General features: G+C 46.7%; 1 protein-coding gene across 3 annotated transcripts in view; it reads left to right on the plus strand.

Annotated features, from left to right (window-relative positions):
- Nucleotides 1-808: 808 nt before the first annotated feature.
- The window catches only part of MOCOS (molybdenum cofactor sulfurase), a 194,374-nt gene continuing 172,743 nt past the window's right edge, over nucleotides 809-22,439 (plus strand). For all 3 annotated transcript variants that reach the window (XM_060247821.1, XM_060247822.1, XM_060247823.1), the window contains exons 1-3: nucleotides 809-954; nucleotides 11,260-11,349; nucleotides 12,952-13,018. In XM_060247821.1, coding sequence (XP_060103804.1) covers nucleotides 825-954; nucleotides 11,260-11,349; nucleotides 12,952-13,018 — 287 coding nt within the window. In that variant the 5' untranslated portion in view covers nucleotides 809-824. The remainder of the gene's footprint in view (nucleotides 955-11,259; nucleotides 11,350-12,951; nucleotides 13,019-22,439) is intronic.

Raw genomic sequence — 22,439 nt, forward strand, 5'->3', positions numbered from 1 at the left:
CTGTGATTTGGTTTTGGTGCTTTGAACCCTCTTTGCTCACTGGCTACAGACCTTGGACTGCCCCTGGACTTCGCCTGGCCTGGCCCCAGCCCGTGACACCTTTACCTTTTTATAACAATAGAGTGATTAACAGACATTCTCACATTTTGACATGTCACTGTTTTATTGGTTTCTCATGCTCATGTTCCCCAGATAAAAGGTTCGCTCTAGGTTAATAAAATATTATCCTTTAAAAAAAAAAGGTCAGCTCAATTTGTTAATTTTACTATTCTGCCTTTGGATTTTAAATCCGTCCCATTTCGCCTTCTGCACCACTGCCTACCGGCTCTACGTCGTCCTGCTCCCCGCACCTGATTCCTCGTCCGAAGAAGCGTGCTCGGAGCGCACGGAACTAGCTTCAGTCCCGAATGCAACTTGGCCGACTCCTGCTTTGCGCTGCTGCTCCAGCTGCCCACTCGGCTCCATACAGAAAGCGCCGCACACGCGGCTTATTGAAGCGAGCGCTTGCACGGGGTGTGACTTTGGGGTTGCCCCGCCTGGAGGCTGGCAACCCGAGCCCCCCCCTCCCCCGTTCTCCAGCGCTTGGGAGGCGCAGCGCCGCGCCGCTTGGGCAGGGCTCCTCCCCCCTTGTCCCGGGACGCCGCCCGCCCGCCCAGCAGCCCGGCTCCCAGCGGCAGCACCAGCGGCCCGGGCCGAGCGAGCGAGCGGGACTTCCTGCTTCCCAGGCGGGCGGGCGGGCGGAGCCTGGGGCGCGCCCTCCCTCCCTCTCTGCCCTTCTCTGCGGCTGCAGGGTCAGGTGCGGGCCGGGCGGGCCAGAGGGGGCCATGGAGCCGTGGCGAGAGGCGCTCTCCTTCGCGGCCTTCCGAAGCCGCCTCCCCCCGGGCGCCGCCTACGGCTACGGCGGCAAGGAGAGCCCGCGGGCGCTGCGCCGCTCCGACTTCGCCAGGCTGGCAGGTAACGCCGCCTCTGCTGCGCCTCCCCTGCGCGCCGGTGGCTCTCCTCGGCTGCCCTGCTGGCGAGCCCCTTCCCTTCCCCTCCTGCGCCTGCCAACCCAACAGGTGCAGCTGGGGGCCGAGCCTTCCCTGGAGGGCAGGTGTGTGTGTGTGCGTGCGCGGGAGGGGGTTGTTTTTGCTTCCAGGGAGGTTGGGCAGAGACTCACCCAGGGCTGCAGGTTCTTCAGGGCCTGGTGCTGGAAAGGGCTGTCAACCCGCAGCTGACTTAGAAGAACTTATCGACTAGAATCATAGACTTGGAAGGGACCTCAGGGGGTCATCTAGGCCAACCTCCTGTACAATGCAGGAAACTCACAAAGACCTCCCCCTAGATTCACAGGATCTTCATTGCTGTCAGATGGCCACCTAGCTTCTCTTGAGAAATCTCCAAGGAAGGAGGAGGCGGCTGAGAGGTGATAGGATCGCCATCTTCAAGTCTTCGAAGGGCTGTCGTATAGAGGATGGGGTGGAATTGTTTTCTGTGGCCCCAGAAGGTAGGAGCAGAACCAGTGAGTTGAAATTAAATCCAAAGAGTTTCCGGCTCAACCTTAGGAAGAACTTCCTGACTGTTAGAGCGGTTCCTCGGTGGAACAGGCCTCCTTGGGAGGTGGTGGGCTCTCCTTCCTTGGAGGTTTTTAAACAGAGGCTAGATGGCCGTCTGACAGCAATGAAGATCCTGTGAATTTAGGGGGAGGTGTTTGTGAGTTCCCTGCATTGTGCAGGCGGTTGGACTAGATGACCCTGGAGGTCCCTTCCAACTCTAGGATTCTATGAGAGCCCACCACCTCCTGAGGAAACCTGTTCCACTGAGGAACCGCTCTAACGGTCAGGAAGTTCTTCCTAACGTTGAGCTGGAAACTCTTCGGACTTAATTTCAACCCATTGTTTCTGGTTCTATCTTACAAGCCTTACCTGTTGGGCAAGTGTGTGTCTGTGTGTGGTGAGGGTGGGTTGTTTTTGCTTCCAGGTAAGCTGGGAAGAGACCCAGGGCTGCAGGTTATTCAGGTCATGGTGCTGGAAAGGGCTGTCAAGTCACCGCTGACTTAGAAGAACTTAAAGAATGTAAGAGAAGAGCCCTACTAGATGGGACTGTAGTCCCTCTACTTCCGCAAGTCCCCTCTGGATGGCCAGCAATGGGACATAGAGGCCGAGACCTTTGCCTTGACAAGAATATGAGCCCTGCTGGATCAGACCAGTGGTCTAGCATCCCGTCTCACACACAGGCCAGCTGGTTCCTCTGGACAGCCAACAACAGGGCTTCTCTTGATGTTTCTTCCTGGCTCCTTGGCTTAGTGCCTCTGAATGTGGAGCTTCCTCTCAGTCATCATGGCTAGTAGCCGTTGATAGACTTATCCCCCATGAAGCTGCCTAATCCTCCGTTAAAGCGGTTTGTTCCTGTGGCCCTCACTACATCCTCGTATGGTAAATGCCAATACATAAAACAGCCTTAGTCTGGTTAAACTATGGGAAGAACGAACCTGAGAAAAACTCTTGCATAATTCAGAAAGGTGCATGCTGCGTTTTGGAAACTGGTCGGTCTTGATAAAAGGTGTACATTTACGGTTCTTTGGGAATAGCTTTGTTCCTTGTCGTAATGAAGAAGCTTAGGATTTAGTCTGTGCTTGTAATCAAATCACTTTCTTAAGAATGGATATAAAACACAACTCCGTAATCTGTTTTGAAGCTGAAAATAGGTGCCAGAAGCTTTTGCAGTATGCAGGTATTCACATGCAGCAAGAGGCAAGTTGGAACTTTTATTTGCCACTTGAGGATTGCTGAGCTAACTTCTCCCGTTTATATGCCAGCAGCTCTAGGAACCAGTGTTGCCTCTAAACTGAGTTAGTATAAGCTAGCTCACAGAATCATAGAGTTGAAAGGGACCTCCAAAGTCATCTAGTCCAACCCCCTGCACGATGCAGGAATATACTCAGTTTTTTAGCTTCCAGTTCACACATTTTTGTCTTAGCTCAGGAAGGATGGCCCCAGAGCAAACTAATTTATGCAGCAACTCACAATTTTAATTCCAGCAGCTCACAAAGTAGAATTTTTGCTCACAAGTTTAGAAGGAGTATTACTAGGAACTGGGGTTCACACAAAGCATATGTTGCCTGTCTACTGAATTAGGGTGCAGGGGATTAGACTGGAGCGAGCTTGCTTGAATCTGGAGTGGAACTGAAAAACATGAGACAGGCTTGTGACTTTGGTTACGAGCTGCAGATTTGAGTCGCATTATAATGGCTGTCGCTAAAGTTTGGACTGGTATTCAGGATGTGGAATACTGTCTGCTTGTCTGCATGTTGCAGAATCCAAAGGATTCTGTGGGATGTATCAAACACTGGAAAACTTGTCTTTTATCTGAAGAGAAGATCAGTTTCTAGGGGCTGGGGATGATTTGAAGAGCTCTCAGGAAGATAAATAATGATTGCTTTTTTCATCAAGTGTCGTTTGTCTTAAGTACCCACTATTGCAAATAGTTAGTGCTGGCAGTGCCGGATTAAACCCTGTGGAGGCCCCTAGGCAGTCAAAATCTCAGGGGCACCCTTGCAAATTATCTCGTTTGGAGTGCCTGCTCTGCCACCCGTTGCCCCCACTGCAGCTTGCGGGCACCTTCTCAAAAGCCCCTTTGACAAAGCTGTGGGGGAGTAGCAGAGAGAGGCAAACTTGGCAACGACACTAGAAGCAGCCTCACCAGACAAATTGGGCAAAGAGTGGCTCAGTTGCTGGCTGCACATGCAGGCTCCGGGGGCTGAAAGCAGGGGGGAAACTGAGGGGGGGGGGGAAGGCCGGGCAGGGACCCTAAAGGTGTGGGGGCCCATAGGCCAGTGCCTACGTGGCCTAATTGTTAATCCGGCCTTGAGTGCTGGTTCAGCTTTTTAATATACTTGATCCAGAGAGCTCTCTGAGCGTATGTGAAGCTGCCTTATGCTCAGGGTTGCCAGCTCTCAGTTGGGAAGTACCCGGAGATATTGGGAGTGGAGCCCACGGAGGGGCAGGATTTGGGGAGGGGCGGAATCTCGGCAGTGTATAATGGCATACAGTCCACCCTCCAAGCAGCCATTTGCTCCAGTGATAATCTGGAGGTCAGTTGTAATAGGAGAATTCCGGGTACCACTTTGAGGGTGGCAAGCCTACTTAAGCTGGATCAGACTGCTGGTCCATCAGACTCAGTATTGGCAGGGTCTCAGATTAGAGGCCTTCCTTATCACCAACAACATGACCTTTTAACTGGAGATACCAAGAGCTGAATCCGGAACCTTCCATATGCAAAGCAAATGTTTTATCTCTGAGCCTCAACCCTTCATCTGATGTCTCCAGAAAATGCCCACCATTTTTTGTCCTGTCTAAATGCAGGGAATATGTCTTTGAACAGCATGCCGATAGTCTTTTTTTGGGGAAATTAGTCTCACATTTGTAATTTGCATTGTTTATTTGGTTTACGATGAACTCACAGCCCATATTGCTTTACATAGCAGAGATTTTGGAGTTCATTTATACCGCACCTTTCTGCCTTCCCGGTATCTAAAGCAGCTTATATCATTCTCCTTCTATCCATATTAAATATAAAGGTAAAGGTAGTCCCCTGTGCAAGCACCAGTCGTTTCTGACTCTGGGATGACATTGCTTTCGCAACATTTTCACGGCAGACTTTTTACGGGGTGGTTTGCCATTGCCTTCCTCAGTCACCTACACTTTCCCCCCAGCAAGCTGGGGACTCATTTTACCGACCTCGGAAGGATGGAAGGCTGAGTCAACCTTGAGCTGGCTACCTGAACCCAGCTTCTGCTGGGACTGAACTCATGTCACGAGCAGAAAGCTTCTGCGCTGTTGCATAGAACAGCTAGTGAGTGAGATCAAATATTTAGTTTCACAGAGAATCCCAGAGAAAAAGAGTTGTAAAGTTGACCTCGTTGTCTGCCTCTTGAAGTTTGTAGGATTTAGTTGCATAGGAAAATGTTCTCTGTGAAAATAAAATAAAATGATGGTCTCTCATCTTTATTCCAGCGTAGATAATTGCTTGTCTGAAGTTGTTTACTGTGGAAGTGTCTATTCCCCAAGATATGTAAGGATGTTAGTCTTCAAAGGAAACTGTTGATGGAGAAGAACCACATTGGAAGCTCTGCTTTTTGTAGTCTGTGCTCTTACATATTCCAGAATAGCGTGTGGAAGAAAGTCACTGATGGTCTGTTGTGTATGCAAACCTAATGAAACTCAGAAGTCTCTTTGCAGAAATTAAATCTGTTTGCATACCTGGTTATTGCTTGCCGCCACATGGTCGTGATGCCAGATACGCTTTCCACGTGGTGTTTTTTTTCTCAGTTTCTATTCTTATCCCTAGGCTAGTATCTGAAGTTTTATGCCCATTCATGCTTGCATAATCTCACTGAAATGCCTAACCGGCTTGGGTTGAAAATGGATGACTTTGCCCTTTTTAAAACAATGGAACAAACCTTTGTGAAGTTATTCGTAGCTGTGAAATAACTGCCAGCTTCCAATGCAACTGGGTGTGTTTAATTTTTAGACAAGGTGCTAATTTTTAGACAAGTTTTAGACAAGGTCTGTTGTGGTGCTTCCTAAAATTCCCATGGCATGCCTTTTCTGAATTAAAATCGGGGACACACATCAGTGTAGCTTGAACTGGCTGACATAACATGCCAATCAAAGTCCACCTTGTGCCATCAAAAGTGGTGCCCTTGTGTTAAGGGTCACCAGTCTCAGAGGGCCAGGGAGGGTGATGTGTGTGTTGGGGGGCAATGTTGCTGTTGGCTTGCCTGCTTTCCTCATTGACTAGTTTTATGTTTTTTGTTGCTGTTTTGGAGTCTAAGGAGAAGATCCCAGCATGAGAAGGCCTAGGATTGTGATCCAGAATTTGTTGAAATGTGCGTTTGCCAGGGGTTCAGTTCAGACATTGTGGTGTTTAAGCGGTCTCTGAGATTCCCAGCTTGGAGAGCAAAATGAAAAATTGTTCAGAATAAGAAGCCTGGCTCTTCTCAGGTCTTTGGAAGTGCAGCCCTGCAGACAGTCAGTTCATGGGTGACAAAAGGGAAGAAGATACGGGGAGAAACACGGCTCAGTGGCAGAGCATCTGCTTGGCATGTAGAAAGTTGCAGGTTCAGTCCTCGGCGTCTCTAGTCAAGGATCAGATGGGAAGTAATGTGAAAGACCTCAGCCTGAGACAAGCCCCATTGAGCTTTGCGCTCCGCAGGTAAACTTCTTCTGATGATCCCCAGCCGAAAAGATGTCTGCCTTGCTTCAGTGAGGGCCAGAGCATTTTCAGCCCTGGCCCCAGCTTGGCGGAATGAGCTTCCCCTTAGAGATTAGGGCCCTGCAGGACTTTCTGCAGTTCCTCAGGGCCTGGAAGACAGCTTTTCTCCATAGGGCTTTTGAGTGCGGCAGAGGGTGTCATTTATCCATCAGTCTTCTCTCCTGTTATACAGTTGCTTCTCTGCAAATCAAGTCTGATTTATGCACACTTCAGGTGGTGAAGACAATGTATTGGAACTAGGGTTGCCAATCCCCAGGTGGGGGCAGGGAATCCCCTGGTTTGGAGACCCTCCCCCCGTTTCAGGGTCATCAGAAAGCGGGGGGGGGGAGGGGAGGAAAATGTCTGCTGGGAACTCTGTTATTCCCTGTGGAGATTTATTCCCATAGAAAATCATGGAGAATTGATCTGCGGGTATCTGGGGCTCTGGGGGGGCTGTTTTTTGGGGGTAGATGCACCAAATTTTCAGTATAGCATCTAGTGCCTCTCCCCAAAATACCCCCCAAGTTTCAAAAAGATTGGACCAGGGGGTCCAATTCTATGAGCCCCAAAAGAAGGTGCCCCTATCCTTCATTATTTCCTATAGAAGGAAGGAATTGAAAAGGTGTGCGGTCCCTTTAAATGTGATGGCCAGAATCCCTTTGGAGTTCAATTATGCTGGTCACAGCCTTGATCTTGGCTCCACCCCTAATGACTCCTGGCTCCACCCTCAAAGTCCCCAGATATGTCTTGATTTGGACTTGGCAACCCTAATTGGAACATGGTCAGCAGTCGCCATTGTTTTATTGTAGATTGGTGGTTTCAAATTGTGCGAGTCTTAAACATTCTTAAATGTATATTTTATTGTTTTATGGTTATGTTGTAACCCGCCTTGAGCCCGTTTGTGGGTAGGGCAGGCTAGAAATCAAATCAGTCTATCAAATCAAGTTTGAGTGGACAATACTGATGTTGATGAACCAAAGGGGGGATGGCCTGGAAACTGGATGATACGGCTCAGCTGAGAAAAAAGAAATTATCGCTGCAACTTTGGCATGGTTGAGGCTTTGAGGCCTTAGGAATGTTTGAGCAGAACTGAGGCAGGGGAGGTTTAGAAGAGGCACCTTGGGCTAGAGAGACTGGAGGAACCCTGAAGAAGACAGTCATAGAAAACTCTAAGATGAGGTCATATTCTTCTACTATTAAAAGCAAACCTAATAACTACATACTTAATGCATTGTAGTAATGGAACAAAGTTTGAGTCCAGCGGCCCCTTTAAGACAGGCGAAGTTTAATTCTTTGACTCATGCATGCACATGAAAGCTTATACCCAGAGTTAAACGTCATTGGTCTTTAATGGAGAGCAAGTTTGGTGTAGTGGTTAAGCGTGCGGACTCTTATCTGGGAGAACCGGGTTTGATTCCGCACTCCTCCACTTGCACCTGCTAGCATGGCCTTGGGTCAGCCATAGCTCTGGCAGAGGTTGTCCTTGAAAGGGCAGCTGCTGTGAGAGCCCTCTCCAGCCCCACCCACCTCACAGGGTGTCTGTTGTGGGGGAGGAAGGTAAAGGAGATTGTGAGCCGCTCTGAGACTCTTCGGAGTGGAGGGCGGGATATAAATCCAATATCTTCTTCTTCTTGCCACCAGACTCAAGCTTCATTGTTTTCCTTCAGACCAACACGGCTACCTCCCTGAATCTACACTGTAGTAATGTAATCCTTGCCTAATAAACTATGTTTGAATTTCACCTGATTTGGCCAGGTATCTGGTAAAGATATGACCCCGGTATGAATGCCCATCTCTAGTTAAGAAACCAAATAATAGGCATAACTGTTGCAGAGTGGGTGGCGAAACTTGTTATGTCAGCCCCGAACCTCCCTTTTGACTGTATTTCAAGATGTGCGCGCTCTGTGGTTTTTCTCACGGCAGCATGTCTGCAGCCGTCTATTCCTCCTGTGTATCCCCTCTGGGGGATTTGGCTGTCAAAGGTGTTGTCTAGGCCTGGGGTATTTTGGCAGAATAAACTGCTGGGTTGGCTGTTTTTAAAATCAAGCTGCTGAACTTATTTATGGGCAACCCCGTTGACTTTTCAAGGCAAGGAATGAACAGAGGTGGCTTGCCATTGTCTGCCTCTGCATAGCAACCCTGGACTTCCTTGGGGGTCTCCCATCCAAGTACTAGCCGGGGCTGACCCTGCTTAGCGTCCAAGATCTAGTGAGACTAGGACCGTTTTCGCACGCAGCTCACCTCGCAGTCACAATCCTGTTCCCTCCGCAGCGTCTGGTCGGATTCCCCGCCATCTGCGCCGAAGTTACAGTTTACGTTTGCTACGCAAAAGCCGCGGCACTTCCTGTAACTCCGGTGCAGATGGCGGGAAATCCGACAGACGCTGCGGAGGGAACAGGATTGTGACTGCGAGGTGAGCTGTGCGTGAAAAAGGTTTAGGTTAGCCTGGGCCATATGGGTCAGAGCATTTGACTCCTCTCAAGTATTGTGAAATTCCCAGCATCCCAAACCCTGAATGTCATGAGGCGGGCCTTTTGGTGATCTTGCACAGGGTCTGGGGATGTGATACTTTCACAGTGTGGCCCACTTAGTTCCACTGCAGGGCCCATATAACCAGGCCTCATTTTGGGCAGGAGCTCACAGGAGCAGAGCTCCGAAACCTCTAAATGTTATTGTGCTCTTTTCTCCCACCCCCTCCCCCCACCCAATACTTGCTTCTGGGCTTTATTGTTCAAACCTCCTGTGAGAATTTGCTGAACTCTTAAGATTTGACAAACTTTCTAATATTTCCCCCTGCAAAAAATGGGAAAATAACCAAAATCTATAAAGCAGACCGATGGAAATCTTCATCACGCCACGGTGGCCACGTAGGAAAAAGTGATTTAAAAAGTATGATGGGAGTAAGGTTTTATTATGACAATTATAATTCAAGAGGCATTTTAAGATAGATGCAGAGCTGATATAATTTAGTACCCCTTCCGATGATGTCAGGGGGGTGTGGGATATGCAAATGAGTTGTGCTAATGAGCTCCGGCACCTCTTTTTCTATGAAATTACTGCTGCATATAACTATCTAAGTTATGTGTCCCTGCTTTACAGTCTTAGTTTTGGGTTCGAAAGCAAAGCAGGTTTTTTTAGAAGTTTTGTAGGGAATTTTTGAGGATGGGTTCAAGCAGCATATGTTGCTGAAGTATATTTAAGGTTTAATTCAGGTTAAAATTAGCCTTATGATCGTGTAAAGACCCTGTGATATATGTGGTGCAGATACCTGCTGCCCAAACACGGTTCTTACATATTTTTCAATTAAAATTTATGACTTGTGAAATTACCCTTCGCATGCTTCCAACATCTGGTTTCTTTGCAGTCATTTCTCTGAGCTGTGTGCAGTCAGTTTAGATTAGAACCTGGCAATCAAGCAGTATGGATTGATGATAGAGCTGCCAAAGCGAACTGATATTTTTAAGAATGGGAAACCTGGAAAAGCAAGGGCGTTTTCCCACAGAGCTTACCTCGGAGCGACGTCCCTCTTCACCACGCAGCGTCTGCGCAGATTTCCCACCAACTGCTCCGCATAACCAGGAAGAGCCGCGGCTTTTGCGTCGCTAACGTAAACTGCTTTTTAGCGGTTTACATCTGCGACGCAAAAGGTCTGGCACTTCCTGGTTCTGCGGAGCAGTTGGTGGGAAATCCGCGCAGACGCTGCGCGGTGAAGAGGGACGTCGCTCCGAGGTAAGCTCTGTGGGAAAACGCCCCAAGTTAGCCAATGAGTTTCATAATGGCCTGTTTTATAAGAACAAAGTTTGAGTCCGGTGGCACTTTCAGGACCAACAAAGTTTAATTCTGGATATAAGCTTTCATCTGTTTCAATGTATCTGAGGAAGTGAGCACGCACACGGAAACTCATACGCAGAATTAAGCTTTGTTGGTCTTCAAGGCGCCTGACTGGACTCAGACTTTGTTCTGCTGCTTCAGACCAACATGGCTGCCCGCCTGGATCTGGCTGTTTGGGGAGATGTGAATACTGGATAAATTTTACGAATTTTTATCAAAGCGTTTGATTTCTTCAGCTTTTTTAGATTTTTGGGAGCTTTTCTGCTCTGGGGGAGGGTGGGGCAAGGCGACAGTGAAGGAGGCGGGGTGGGACCGGCTCGATACCAAGGAGGCCTGGATGCAGCAAACCCCATTTAGATTAGGATAAGTGTGGGCTGCACTGATGTATCTGGAGTCTTCTGCTTCCTGAAAGGATTTCTCTTTTCTCTCGCTTTCTTTGGTTAAGTGTGTGCGTGGAGGGGGGACCCTTTTTTGGTGGGTTAGGCAGTCCAGAAGCCCATAAGATCTTTAGCTCCTCAGCTTCCTTCATAAAGTGGTTCAAGCTGTAGCACACAGAGAGATTCCATTCTTGGATTTTAACTTCCATTTGGATTCTGCATATAACGGCCATATTGGGAAGTACGTGGCACCAGCTTTCTTGAATACAGAGTTAACTCCCCCTTACACAAGTACAAAGAAGCCACCTGTCCCCATTCTAGAGTGATAGTAAATGTTACCTTGAGCTTTGGACATTATTATTATTATTATTATTATTATTATTATTATTATTATTATTATTATTATTATTATTATTATTATTATTATTATTATTATTATTAATTTATATTCCACCCATTCCCCCGTTTGGGGGCTCAGAGTGGAGTACATCAAATAGAAATAAAATCACAATAAAACCAATTACAGCATTCAGTCAAGTGCAACAAGATGATTCAGCAAGATGATATGACAGCAAGGTGGTATAGCACAAAAATAGTACCACAATACAGCACCACATCCAGTAGTGCAGTAGGGCATATTGTTAACATGGGCCTGAGTGGCCATAGGAAGGAGATAATTTTTAAAAAGCTTTCTTTCAAGCGGCTTTTCTTCTGCGGACTGCATATTCCTTTAAACCCATCGTTTTAATTCTGAGATTTCCTGCTGTTGGAACATGAAGGCTCGGCGTGTGATATGTTTTTATCGGTTGCCTTGCAGGAATGACTTACCTTGACCATGCTGGCACGACGCTCTTCCCGCAGAGTTTACTGAAAGCTTTCTCTGAGGACCTCAGTGCAAATGTTTATGGTAAGAAAGAACTGAACAACGTAAGGCAACGCCTTCTCTGTTTTGTGTTGCTGGGAATTCTGTTGTTTGCTTTTGCCGTCTCCCTGAGGTCTTGACTGGAAACCAGTTCCTAACAGAGGCTGTTATTTAACAGTTGGTAACACTGGATGTCTCAGCAGCATTGGCAGCTCCTGGTTCTCATGGTTTCCAGAGCCTTCTTCCCTATTGGGAATAGCAGCAAGTACTTTGACAGAGGCATCTCCCCCCCCCCCCCCCCAGTTTGTTCAGGCACAGAAGCTGGAAGCTGCAAAAATGCTAGGGTTGCCAAGTCCGATTCAAGAAATATCTGGGGGCTTTGGGGGTGGAACCAGGAGCAAGGTTATGATAAGCTTAACTGAACTCCAAAGGGAGTTCTGGCCATCACGTTTAAAGGGACCTCGCACCTTTTAAATGCCTTCCCTTCACTGGAAATAATGAAGTATAAGGGGCACCTTCTTTTGAATCCTTTTGAAACTTGGGCGGTGTTTTGAGGAGAGTAAGGCTGGGGCACCTTGCGGCAGCCCCGCACTGACACGTTATCTGGCGGGCAGTCGCCAGGCAACCTTGCTTGCTGGTTCTTCCCGCGGGAGGGGGCCCTGCAGCCTCCCCACACTTCCTCTTGTTGGCCGTTGGGAGGGAGCCTGCCCCAGTTAGGTGCCTCACTACGCCTGCGTCCGGGCAGCCGCAGGGTAGCTCAGTGCTGGGGTCATGACGTCATGGTGTCATGATGCAAGCAGTGAGGTCGTCCCCTGCCACGGCCTGCCCACCGTGAGAAGGTAAGGAGCTCCTCCTCTCTCTCTCCCTCCCCGTCAATTAAATTAAATTTAAATGAAATTAATTTTTAATTTCATTTTATTAGTGCTCCCCCTGTGGGAAAAAAAAAGAATTCCTGACTATGGCCCTGTGTAGACAACACCAGTCTTCACACAGAGCTCCTGGTGATAGAACAGAACTTGATTGTCAAGCATTCCACATATTGGAAAAATAAAAGTCTTTCCTTTTAAGAGAAAGAATCCAGATTCAAATATTCAGAGCAGTGAAGGCTAGGTTTGAGTCCAGAGCACCTTAGTGACCAACAGAATTTCTGAGGTATGAGCTTTCAGGAGTCAATGCTGCCTTCATCAGATACTTGACAAAGGGAACTTAGACTCTCATAATCTTAGCCCCTCAAGATCATGTTGGTCTTGAAGGTGCTATTGGATGCAAATCTAGCTGTTCTATTATGGACCAATACGGCTATCCTCTGAAATTATCTTCAAAGTGCTCTGCCAAAATCCACCAGCAGTGGCTTGATTGGCATGGGTTACGTTTGAATTTAATGTGAGCAGGCTCCAGGAATTTATTTTGTAATGGTAACTGATTCCATCCTTTCATTTTGTGGGAGCTTTGCTGTCTGCCATCCCTTGCTTTCAACTACTTTCGTTGAGAAAATCTGCCATTGAGAACTACAGAGCAGAGCAGTGAATTCTGTGTTCCAACTCACATCTGCACCAAACAGCCCCAAAGGGTTCCTTGAGGCATTGCTTTGAGAACCACATGCAGTGTCAGTCTGTGAATCAATCGTCTCTCTCTTGCACCTTCTAGGCAACCCTCACAGCCAGAGCATCAGTAGCAAATTGACCTACGACACTATTGAGCATGTCCGATACAGGTACAGAAGTCTCTATGTGATGTGCTGTTTACAGGGAGTGCGTGTGGGTTTTCCTTCTTTCTTTCTTTCTTTCTTTCTTTCTTTCTTTCTTTCTTTCTTTCTTTCTTTCTTTCTTTCTTTCTTTCTTTCTTTCTTTCTTTCTTTCTTTCTTTCTTTCTTTCTTTCTTTCTTTCTTTCTTTCTTTCTTTCTTTCTTTCTTTCTTTCTTTCTTTCTTCTGCCCTTTCCCATAATGGGCTCAGGGTGGATTCCAACATGTCAAACAATTAAAACCAACAGCTACAATACAACAATCAATAAATAAACAGTAAAACAATTGGACAATTGAACATATTAAAAAGTTAAACAGTTAAACCGGTAGCTCAGATTTAATTTAACGCAGCGTGGATTGTGTGGACACTTAAATTCACAGCTTAGGTGTCCAAAAGATGTCAACTATATCAGCCCGATTTTCCCTCCAGTCCAGATGGTAGTCCGTGTTGGGAGGCCAGTTAGATGTAGCAAGATAAGGATGCCCGCCCGCCTCAGCCAAAGGCCTGGTGAAACAGCTCCGTCTTACAGGCCCTCTGGAATGGCAGCAAATCTGAGAGGGCCCGAACCTCCATAGGGAGCTGATTCCACCAGGTCGGGGCCAGGGCCAAAAAAGCCCTGACGCTGGTTGAGGCAAGGTGAACGTCCCTTGGGCCAGGGATGGTCAGAAGATGTTGAGTGGCCGATCATAATGGCCTCCGGGGCTCGTATGGAAAGAGATGGTCCCTCAGGTATGCCGGTCCCAGGCCGCACAAGGCCTTAAACGTCAGTACTAACACCTTGAAGCAGATCCAGTGCTCAATTGGTAGCCAGTGCAGACTGCGCAGCATCGGTTGACTGCTCACCCGTACAGGCGATTCAGTCAGCATTCTGCACCAGCTGGAGTTTCCGGGTCAACCTCAAGGGCAAGCCTACATAAAGCGAGTTACAGTAGTCCAGCCTGGAAGTGACTGTTGCATGGATCACTGTAGCTAAGTCCCGAGGAACCAGGTAGGGCGCTAGTTGCTTGGCCTGCCGAAGATGGTAAAAGGCAGATCGCGCAACTGCTGTGATCTGGGCCTCCATAGAAAGAGTGGCATCCGGTATCACACCCAGACTCCTCACCTTCTGAGCTGGCACAAGAGATGTGCCATCCAGGATAAGCATTTTTGTTTTAATTTTGTACGCGATCTCTTACTGTTAGAATTGGCAGTTTTCCAAGTACTCCTAGTCATGGGAAGGAAATGAAAAAATAAAGCTTGTGAATATATTGAACAATGATAATCAGGCCATACACCAACGATGAGCCATCATGCCTTTTTAGATAGTTCAGCAGCATGTTGGCTCAATGGTAGAGCATCTTCTTGGCATGCAGAAGGCCCTAGCATCTATACTTCAAAGGGCCAGGTGATGTGAAAGACCTCTGCCTGAGACCCTGAAGAGCAGCTGCCAGTCTGGGTAGACAATGCTGACCTTGGATAAGGCAGCTTCATGTGTTTATGTGATGGTCACAGATTCTATTTATTCCCCTTTAACCTTCACTTTTCAGGCGTTGTACAGTTTCCCCTCCCTTCCTTCAGGATCGCCTGTTCTGCTCAAGAAGCTCGAGAGTTTCTCCGTTTAAAACAATTTTATTGATCTGCAATATATTGTTGTACTATTTCCGAGGAAAACAAAGAATAATACCAATTGACAACAATACCTCACACTTCCCCCCCCTCCTCCTCTCCCACCCTTTTCTTGACTCCCGCCGGTGTTTACTTAAAATTATAAAAAAAAAAATACAAGGTAATTTTATCCAATCAAGAATCTCCATTTTAAATCTTTATAACTACAAAAAAATAAAAACAACAAAATAAGAAAGTTAAAGTCTATAAATCCATCTTCACTTTTTCTTTACACCTTAAACCCAGGAAAATTATTCCTTTAAAAATTTTAGTCCATTGATGCACCACATTTCAACTATTATCAAAAATCACTAAGTGTCCCTTTACCTTCCAGTGTTTTTCAACATATTTCTGGAATTTCTGCCATTCTTTTCTGAACTTCTCTAAATCATAGTCTTTTAAGATTCTTGTAAGTTTGTCCATTTCACTCCAAGACATAACTTTTAAAATCCAGTCCCATTTCTCTGGTATTTTATCTTGCTTCCGTAACTGCGCATATAATGTCCTTGCAGCTGAAAGCAGAGAAGCTCGAGGGTTTCTCAACATTAAGGGCAGTTTTGGTTCTTCCCTTAATACAGCTGTGGGGGCTCTCATAATGGGGTTGGCAGCAAAGGGTAGGGAGGGGTCCTTTCCCTTTGGCTGTGGCTCAGTGGGAGAGCATCTGCTTGGCAGGCAAAAGACATCAGATTCAGTCCCAGGCATTTCCAGTGGAAGGATCACAGTTGATAATAAGGAAGACCTCTTCCTGAGACTCTGCAGAGTCTCTGCCAGTAGACAGTACCAGTAGTCTGATTCAGTAGAAGGCAGCTTCGTTTGTGTTTGCAGGCTGTTTTCCTGATGACCTTAATGCTATAGGTGCTAGGAAGTTTAATATTGAAAAATAAGCATGCGGGCTTTACTCCAGATTTTCAGATCTTTTTAGTTTATCCTAAAAATGTTCCAAAGGGTGGATTTTTGAATCTTCTACCTTCACCTTTGAAATCATCTGCCCCTTATTCTGGAATGACACTCTTGATTAGAGCGCTGGAAACCGAGGTGGTGCACTTAAGATCAAACTACAAATGAAAGGAAACACATTGCAGAATAACTGTGGGGATACGTGGTGGCTGGTCTAATTTCTCCACGGTCGGGGACAGAGGATGGTGCTCGGGAGGGGTTCTTACCACGTTATCCTCTGGCATGCGGCATCCCTCAAGAGACGATTCTCTCTATTTTATTTGACGTCTGTTTGTGCCCCCTCACCCAGCTGGGGTGGAGCTTCAGGCTGGCTTGTCACTAAAGGGAGGGGAAGCTAAAGGGATTGTGAAATGGCTTGCAGTCATTGTAGCCTAACAAGGGGATGGAGGCATCTGTCTGCTGTTAGGCTAAAGTGGCTGCAGGCATTTTCAGCAATCTGTTTTGCTCCCCTCCCCACTTGGAAGTGGGGGTGGGGGAGTGAAATCAGCCTCAACTTGGGCAAAAACGCGCCCCACATCTTATCCTTTATCTTTACTTACATTTGTCCTGGAAAGTCTTCTCTTAACTTCTACTAGCTTAACAGAACTCAACTTTTCACCTCAACTTGGGCAGAAACAGACCCTACATCTTATCCTTTATCTTCTCTTAACTTCTACTGGCTTAACAGAACTCAAGCAGGAATTAAGGGACATAGTGCAATGAAACATAATACAATTGTTAAAACTCTATATGACACTCTATATAAAACATCAGTTAACACAATCATCTCTCTCTCTCAGCCCCATCTGCCTCACAGGGTGTTTGTTGCGGGGGTGGAAGATAAAGGAGATTGTGAGCCGCTCTGAGTCTCTTGAGTGGAGGGTGGAATATAAATCCAATGTTGTCGTTGTCTTCTCTTGCCTCGAAACCCTATGGGACCACAATACGTTAGTAGTAACTTGATCCCCCCCCCCAAATAAACACCCCTTTTGCAAAGGAAAGGAGTAGATGTCCTCTTGGTAATGCTTTCTAATGTATGGAAATGCGTTGGATGTTTCCCCCACCTTTTTATAAAGACAGTGAGTTCTAGTCTAGGAAAAAAAATTAACAAAACCATCCTGTGCTTGTCATGTTTGGTGGTAGAGTCTGTCTGTAGATATGAGAGGACAGGAGATCTGAAAACGGTCAAGGTTTTATTGAACCAACTCCTTTGGTGCCAGCGTATTCACGTTTTCATATTACACAGAACATTAAACAGAATGCGAAGAGGACAAAATCTCATTAATGTAGACCACAAGGTTAATTATAAAAGCCCATAATTCCAGGCACTCTGAGCAGTCCGTGGTTAATCACAAAGTTTAGTACCTCAAATGCAATACAACGATCAGCAAGGGGTTGCAGAGTGTTACAACTCAGTACTTGCCTTGCATCTATTATGGATCGAAGGAAGCCATGTACTTGGGCAGAGGGAGTTCCGGTGATAATGCTAGGTTAGGACAGCATGCCAATGTGAAACTTAACAAGTCTGGGCTCTCGGCTAATGAACAGCCCTGTGTCTGTGGTCTTCTCCAAACTCCAATATTCATCTGCGTATTTCCTTGAACAAAATAGCTCCCCCCCCCCTGCAAGGCCAGAACAGAAAATTGTGACACGCATCTGGGAAAAACCACCAGCAATTTCTCTGCACAGATGTGTATTCCATTTCTTGCCATGGTGGACTTTCAGTGTGTGCATACATAGTCGATGCTCACCTGCATTTTGCAAGAATGGATTTTGGTTGCAAATCCAGAATTGCTCCAGCGGATGCGAAGGAATCTATCGACCCTCGTGGAATCTGTCTGCCACAGGGATCCCCATTGTGGTGCCCACCGACACCTTTTCTGGTGTCTACCAGGTGGTTTTAGAAAGCAGGTGGCGCATGGCAGGGCTTTTCCCAGCAGGGCTTCTGGTTAGCCACTAGAGACTTGATTTGCTTTAAAGCAGCCCTGTGGCGCAGACTGGTATAGCTGCAGTACTGCAGTCCTAAGGTCTGCTCATGACCTGAGTTCGATCCCGGCGGAAGCTGGGTTCAGGTAGCCGGCTAAAGGTTGACTCAGCCTTCCGTCCTTCCGAGGTCGGTAAAATGAGTACCCGGTTTGCTGGGGAGAAAGTGTAGATGACTGGGGAAGGCAATGGCAAACCACCCTGTAAAAAGTCTGCCGTGAAAACGTCGTGATGCAACGTCACTCCAGAGTCAGAGATGACTGGTGCTTGCACTTTTACCTTTTTTTTAAAACAGATTTTTTTAAAAAAATGTTATTTTGCAGCAGCTGCTACCACAGCACATGGATCTTCACTGAATGACTGAGGGTAAGCTGCAGCAGCCATTTTGCAGCTGGATCCACCGGCAGGGGCAGCCATTTTGTGGCAGCCACCGTGTCAGAATTCCAGAGATGTCTTCAGGCACTAAAAGGCTGAGGCCGCCCTGATCTGCCACATCCCTCCATTCTATTGGCCGTGGATTGCCTTACTTTCTGCAGACTTTGGAAGAGAGATCAAATTGTACCTCACAGTTTTGACACCCAATTAGTCAGCAAGTGAAGTCAGAAAAACTCTATTTCTTGATATATTAAACATGATGTATTAAAATCCAGCACTCCTAAACCAGAACATATACAAAGTGGTACTGCCCTCATTTTATCCCCTTGTATTCTTTTTGCCGGGAATATCCCACTCTTTTTACTTCAGGTTTTTTTTTTTCTCTCAGTGCATAAAATGGACAGGGAGCCAATGGCGGCGTGCCTTATTTCTCAGAAGTGCTGCACTGGTACAGCCCCTATTAAATGCTCAAACCCATTAAGAAGTAGCTGTCAGTCGCTGTTCATATACGTCCATTGGTTCAGGCCAAGATCATTCTGCATCCTGATAATGGGAACGACATAAAAACCGAGAATGCTAACTTAAATGGTAATAGCTGTTTTGAACAAGGGGCTGGAGTCAGGTTCTTCAATATGGGATGTGCTTAACAGAGCGTTTAGCATAGAAACATAATCCTGTATTCATATGGGGCATCAAAAAGTGAGTATTAATCCCCTGGAAACAGGATGTTACTGCCCCCATCCCTGTGCAGGGCATTTCACAGAGGAACTAGAAACAATTCCCTCAAGGAGTTGTAGTCAGTGCAGAGGACAAGTAGCAGAGGGAGGGGAGGAAGAAAAGATGTTCCTTGCCCTGCTCATCAACGAAAAGAGAGACAGCAACCCAGAAATCAGAAGGAGACTGAGATTGTGAAGAAGAAGAAGGAGACGAAGAAGGAGATGAAGAAGATGACGACAACACCACCATTGGATTTTTATCCTGCCCTATACTCTGAATCTCAGTCTCAAAACGGTCACAATCTCCTTTACCTACCCCCCACCCCCCACACACACAACAGACACCCTGTGAGGTGGGTGGGGCTGAGAGGGCTCTCACAGCAGCTGCCCTTTCAAGGTCACCCTCTGCCAGAGCTATGGCTGACCCAGGGCCATTCCAGCAGCTGCAAGTGGAGGAGTCAGGAATCAAACCCGGTTCTCCCAGATAAGAGTCCACCCACTTAACCACTACACCAAATTGGCTCTCAAGGAGGGCTGCTGTGAAGCAGCTTGAACAGATTCTCAAGGGTAAGAATGTGTTAGTACAGGTGACCAAGATGAAGCTGTTCCCTGTTACTGTGTATGGGTGTTCAAGGTGGACAATTAAGAAAGTGGAAACTTGATTCATTTGAAAGGTGATGTTGAAAGCCGAGTTTTACAGATACCGTGGACCACCAGAAAGACCAAGAAGTGGGTTCTAGATAAAATCCAGCCTCAGCTTTCTCTTGAAGCTAGAATGACTAAATGGAGGTTGCTGGAAAAGACAATCATGCTAGGAAAAATTGAAGGCAGCAGAAGAGGAAGACCCAATATAAGGTGGCTGGACTTGGCCACGGAAGCCACAGTCCTCAATTTGCTGGGCCTCATCAAGGCTGTTAATGGGGAGGAAAGGTGGCTCAGTGGCAGAGCATCTGCTTGGTAAGCAGAAGGTCCCAGGTTCAATCCCCGGCATCTCCAACTAAAAAAGGTCCAGGCAAGGAGGCGTGAAAAACCTCAGCTTGAGACCCTGGAGAGCCACTGCTGGTCAGGGGAGGGACGGTGGCTCAGTGGTAGAGCATCTGCTTGGTGAGCAAAAGGTCCCAGGTTCAATCCCCGGCATCTCCAACTAAAAAGGGTCCAGGCAAGTAGGCATGAAAAACCTCAGCTGGAGACCCTGGAGAGCCGCTGCCAGTCTGAGTAGACAAGACTGACTTTGATGGACCGTGGGTCTGATTCAGTATAAGGCAGCTTCATATGTTCATATATGTTCATATGGTAGATTGCTTTGGAGGTCATTAATTCATAGGTTTGCTATAGCCGGAAGTGACTTGAGGGCTTGTAACACACACGTGCACAACAGGATCAGACATCGAAGTGCATGCAAATACTTAGTGTAAAGAGAAATTTGCCTGTATTATAAACTTTGAAACATGCAAACTTCAAATTGTTGAAATCACTTAGGTGGGGCTAGTCTATAAGCATTTCTAAAGGAGATCAGTCAGTTAGGCACACAGATAAGACTCTTGGAGACTTGGGGAAACTGTGCCCAAAAGTAAGTTTAACTCTGGAAGTTCGTTATCACCCACCAAATCAAAGGTTAGCAGATGAATTAAAAATAGCAGAAGAATTAAGGAAAACAGCTAGATGAAATAATTGCGAGAGCACAGGCTGTAAATGCAAGTCAGTGATCACACAGATAAAAAGGGACTATGAAGAAAAAGACCAACAATAAAAATTGCTGTGGATTTGCTTGAGCTTATTCTAGTGACTCCAGATGCTAAAATGAACTTGTCCTTGCTTGTGGAGCAAAATGTGTCCTAAAGAGATGAGACCAATTAATACTTTGCATTTGGAGGCCAAGATTAAGCAAAAAATGATATGGAAAGAAATCAGTAGCTCTTCTGCTGTGCATATCTCAGGCGCAGTGAAGACTTTTGTAGAAAGTAAATGTTAAGTTTCCAAGAAATTGGTTACGTCATTTTTTTTAAAATGCTGGATGGAATGTTTAAACTTGTTTCTATTTAGAAGTAAGAATCTTTAGGTTTCAGAGAGATAATTGCAACATTTTATACAGCCCAATTAGAACAATAGTTGTCTGCAGTCTCAGCTAAAACAGTGCTGGGTGCCAGCCTGCAAAGATAAACCTCCTCTTTGTTACATGTGCAGCTGTGCCCACAGGAAGGAAGGTATGTGCTGGTCATCTTTTGAACTCAAATAATTTGGGACAGTTCTTGTCTGGAAAAGCTGTGCTGTGAGAAGCAGTCGTCAAGTGAGAAGCCGTTGCAGAGAGGGTAAATGATAATAGTAAGAATTGCTGGAGACAAGCAGCTAGATGGTTTGCGGTGGTCTTGTCTTGGAAACTGATGGGGAAGGAAAATGATATTCCACGTGTGGCTTATTAAGGAATTCAGATGAGTCCAGCTGGTTCAGCGGCAGAAGCAGGAAGGAAGCGATCAGATGCTGCCACCTTGGCGAAATTATAAAGAAACCTGGGATTTTTAAACCCCCCTAGGTCCAGAGAAGGGCGACGAAGATGGTGAGGGGTCTGGAGACCAAATCCTATGAGGAAAGGTTGAAGGAGCTGGGCATGTTTAGCCTGGAGAGGAGGCAGCTGAGAGGTGATATGATCACCATCTTCAAGTACTTGAAGGGCTGTCATCTAGAGGATGGTGTGGAATTGTTTTCTGTGGCCCCAGAAGGTAGGACCAGAACCAATGGGCTGAAATTAAACCAAAAGAGTTTCCGGCTCAACATTAGGAAGAACTTCCTGACCGTTAGAGCGGTTCCCCAGTGGAACAGGCTTCCTTGGGAGGTGGTGGGCTCTCCTTGGAGGTTTTTAAACAGAGGCTAGATGGCCGTCTGACAGCAATGAAGATCCTGTGAATTTAGGGGGAGGTCTTTGTGAGTTTCCTGCATTGTGCAGGGGGTTGGACTAGATGACCCTGGATGGGCCCTTCCAGTTCTATGATTCTATGTTTTCAAGGTCATCACCTCAGAGGAGTCGTTCTTAGCTGCACACTTATATTCAAGTCTGGTTGGCTTGCTCTTGGAGGTCCCTTTGACTCTGGCTACTTGGTTTTAGGCTTCATGGAGGGTTGGGAAATTCTTGGAGATTTGGGTGGGGGCAGAGCCTGGGGATGATAGGGTTTGAGTAAAGAAGGGACCTCAGTAGGGTGTAATGCCGTAGAGTCCATCCTCCAAAGCAGGCCGTTTTCTTCCAAGGGAATTGTCCTCTGTCATCTGGAAACCAGTGGTCATTTTAGAAGATCTCCAGGTCCCACCTGGAGGTTGGCACCTTGAGCTTCATGTGACATCCTCACTGTCCCTATTGAGGTTTTATATTCCATTCCAGGGACACTGCTGAGGCCTGACATAAAACCCCTTCAGATAATCAAGTAACAGGAGAATAAGCGTGAAGACCCAGGGGAAATTGGAATTGGAAGCAATTTCTAAAGCGCTTAAGTTTGTATCTCAGCAGGCACCATATATCATGATGATGGAAAGTGCTGTTAAGTTGCAACCAACTCATGGTTGACCTCTCAAGGGGTTTTCGAGGCCAAAGACATTCAGAGGTGGTTTGCCCTTGCCTGCCTCTGCATAGCAACCCTGGACTTCCTTAGTGGTCTCCCCTCCAAGTACTAACAGGGGTCGACCCTGCTTACCTTCTGCGATCTAATGAAAATCAGACTAGCCTGGGCCATCCAAGCTCAGGGCACCAT

This window comes from Heteronotia binoei, chromosome 10 (genome assembly GCF_032191835.1).
Source record: "Heteronotia binoei isolate CCM8104 ecotype False Entrance Well chromosome 10, APGP_CSIRO_Hbin_v1, whole genome shotgun sequence".
Classification (NCBI taxonomy): Eukaryota; Metazoa; Chordata; class Lepidosauria; order Squamata; family Gekkonidae; genus Heteronotia; species Heteronotia binoei.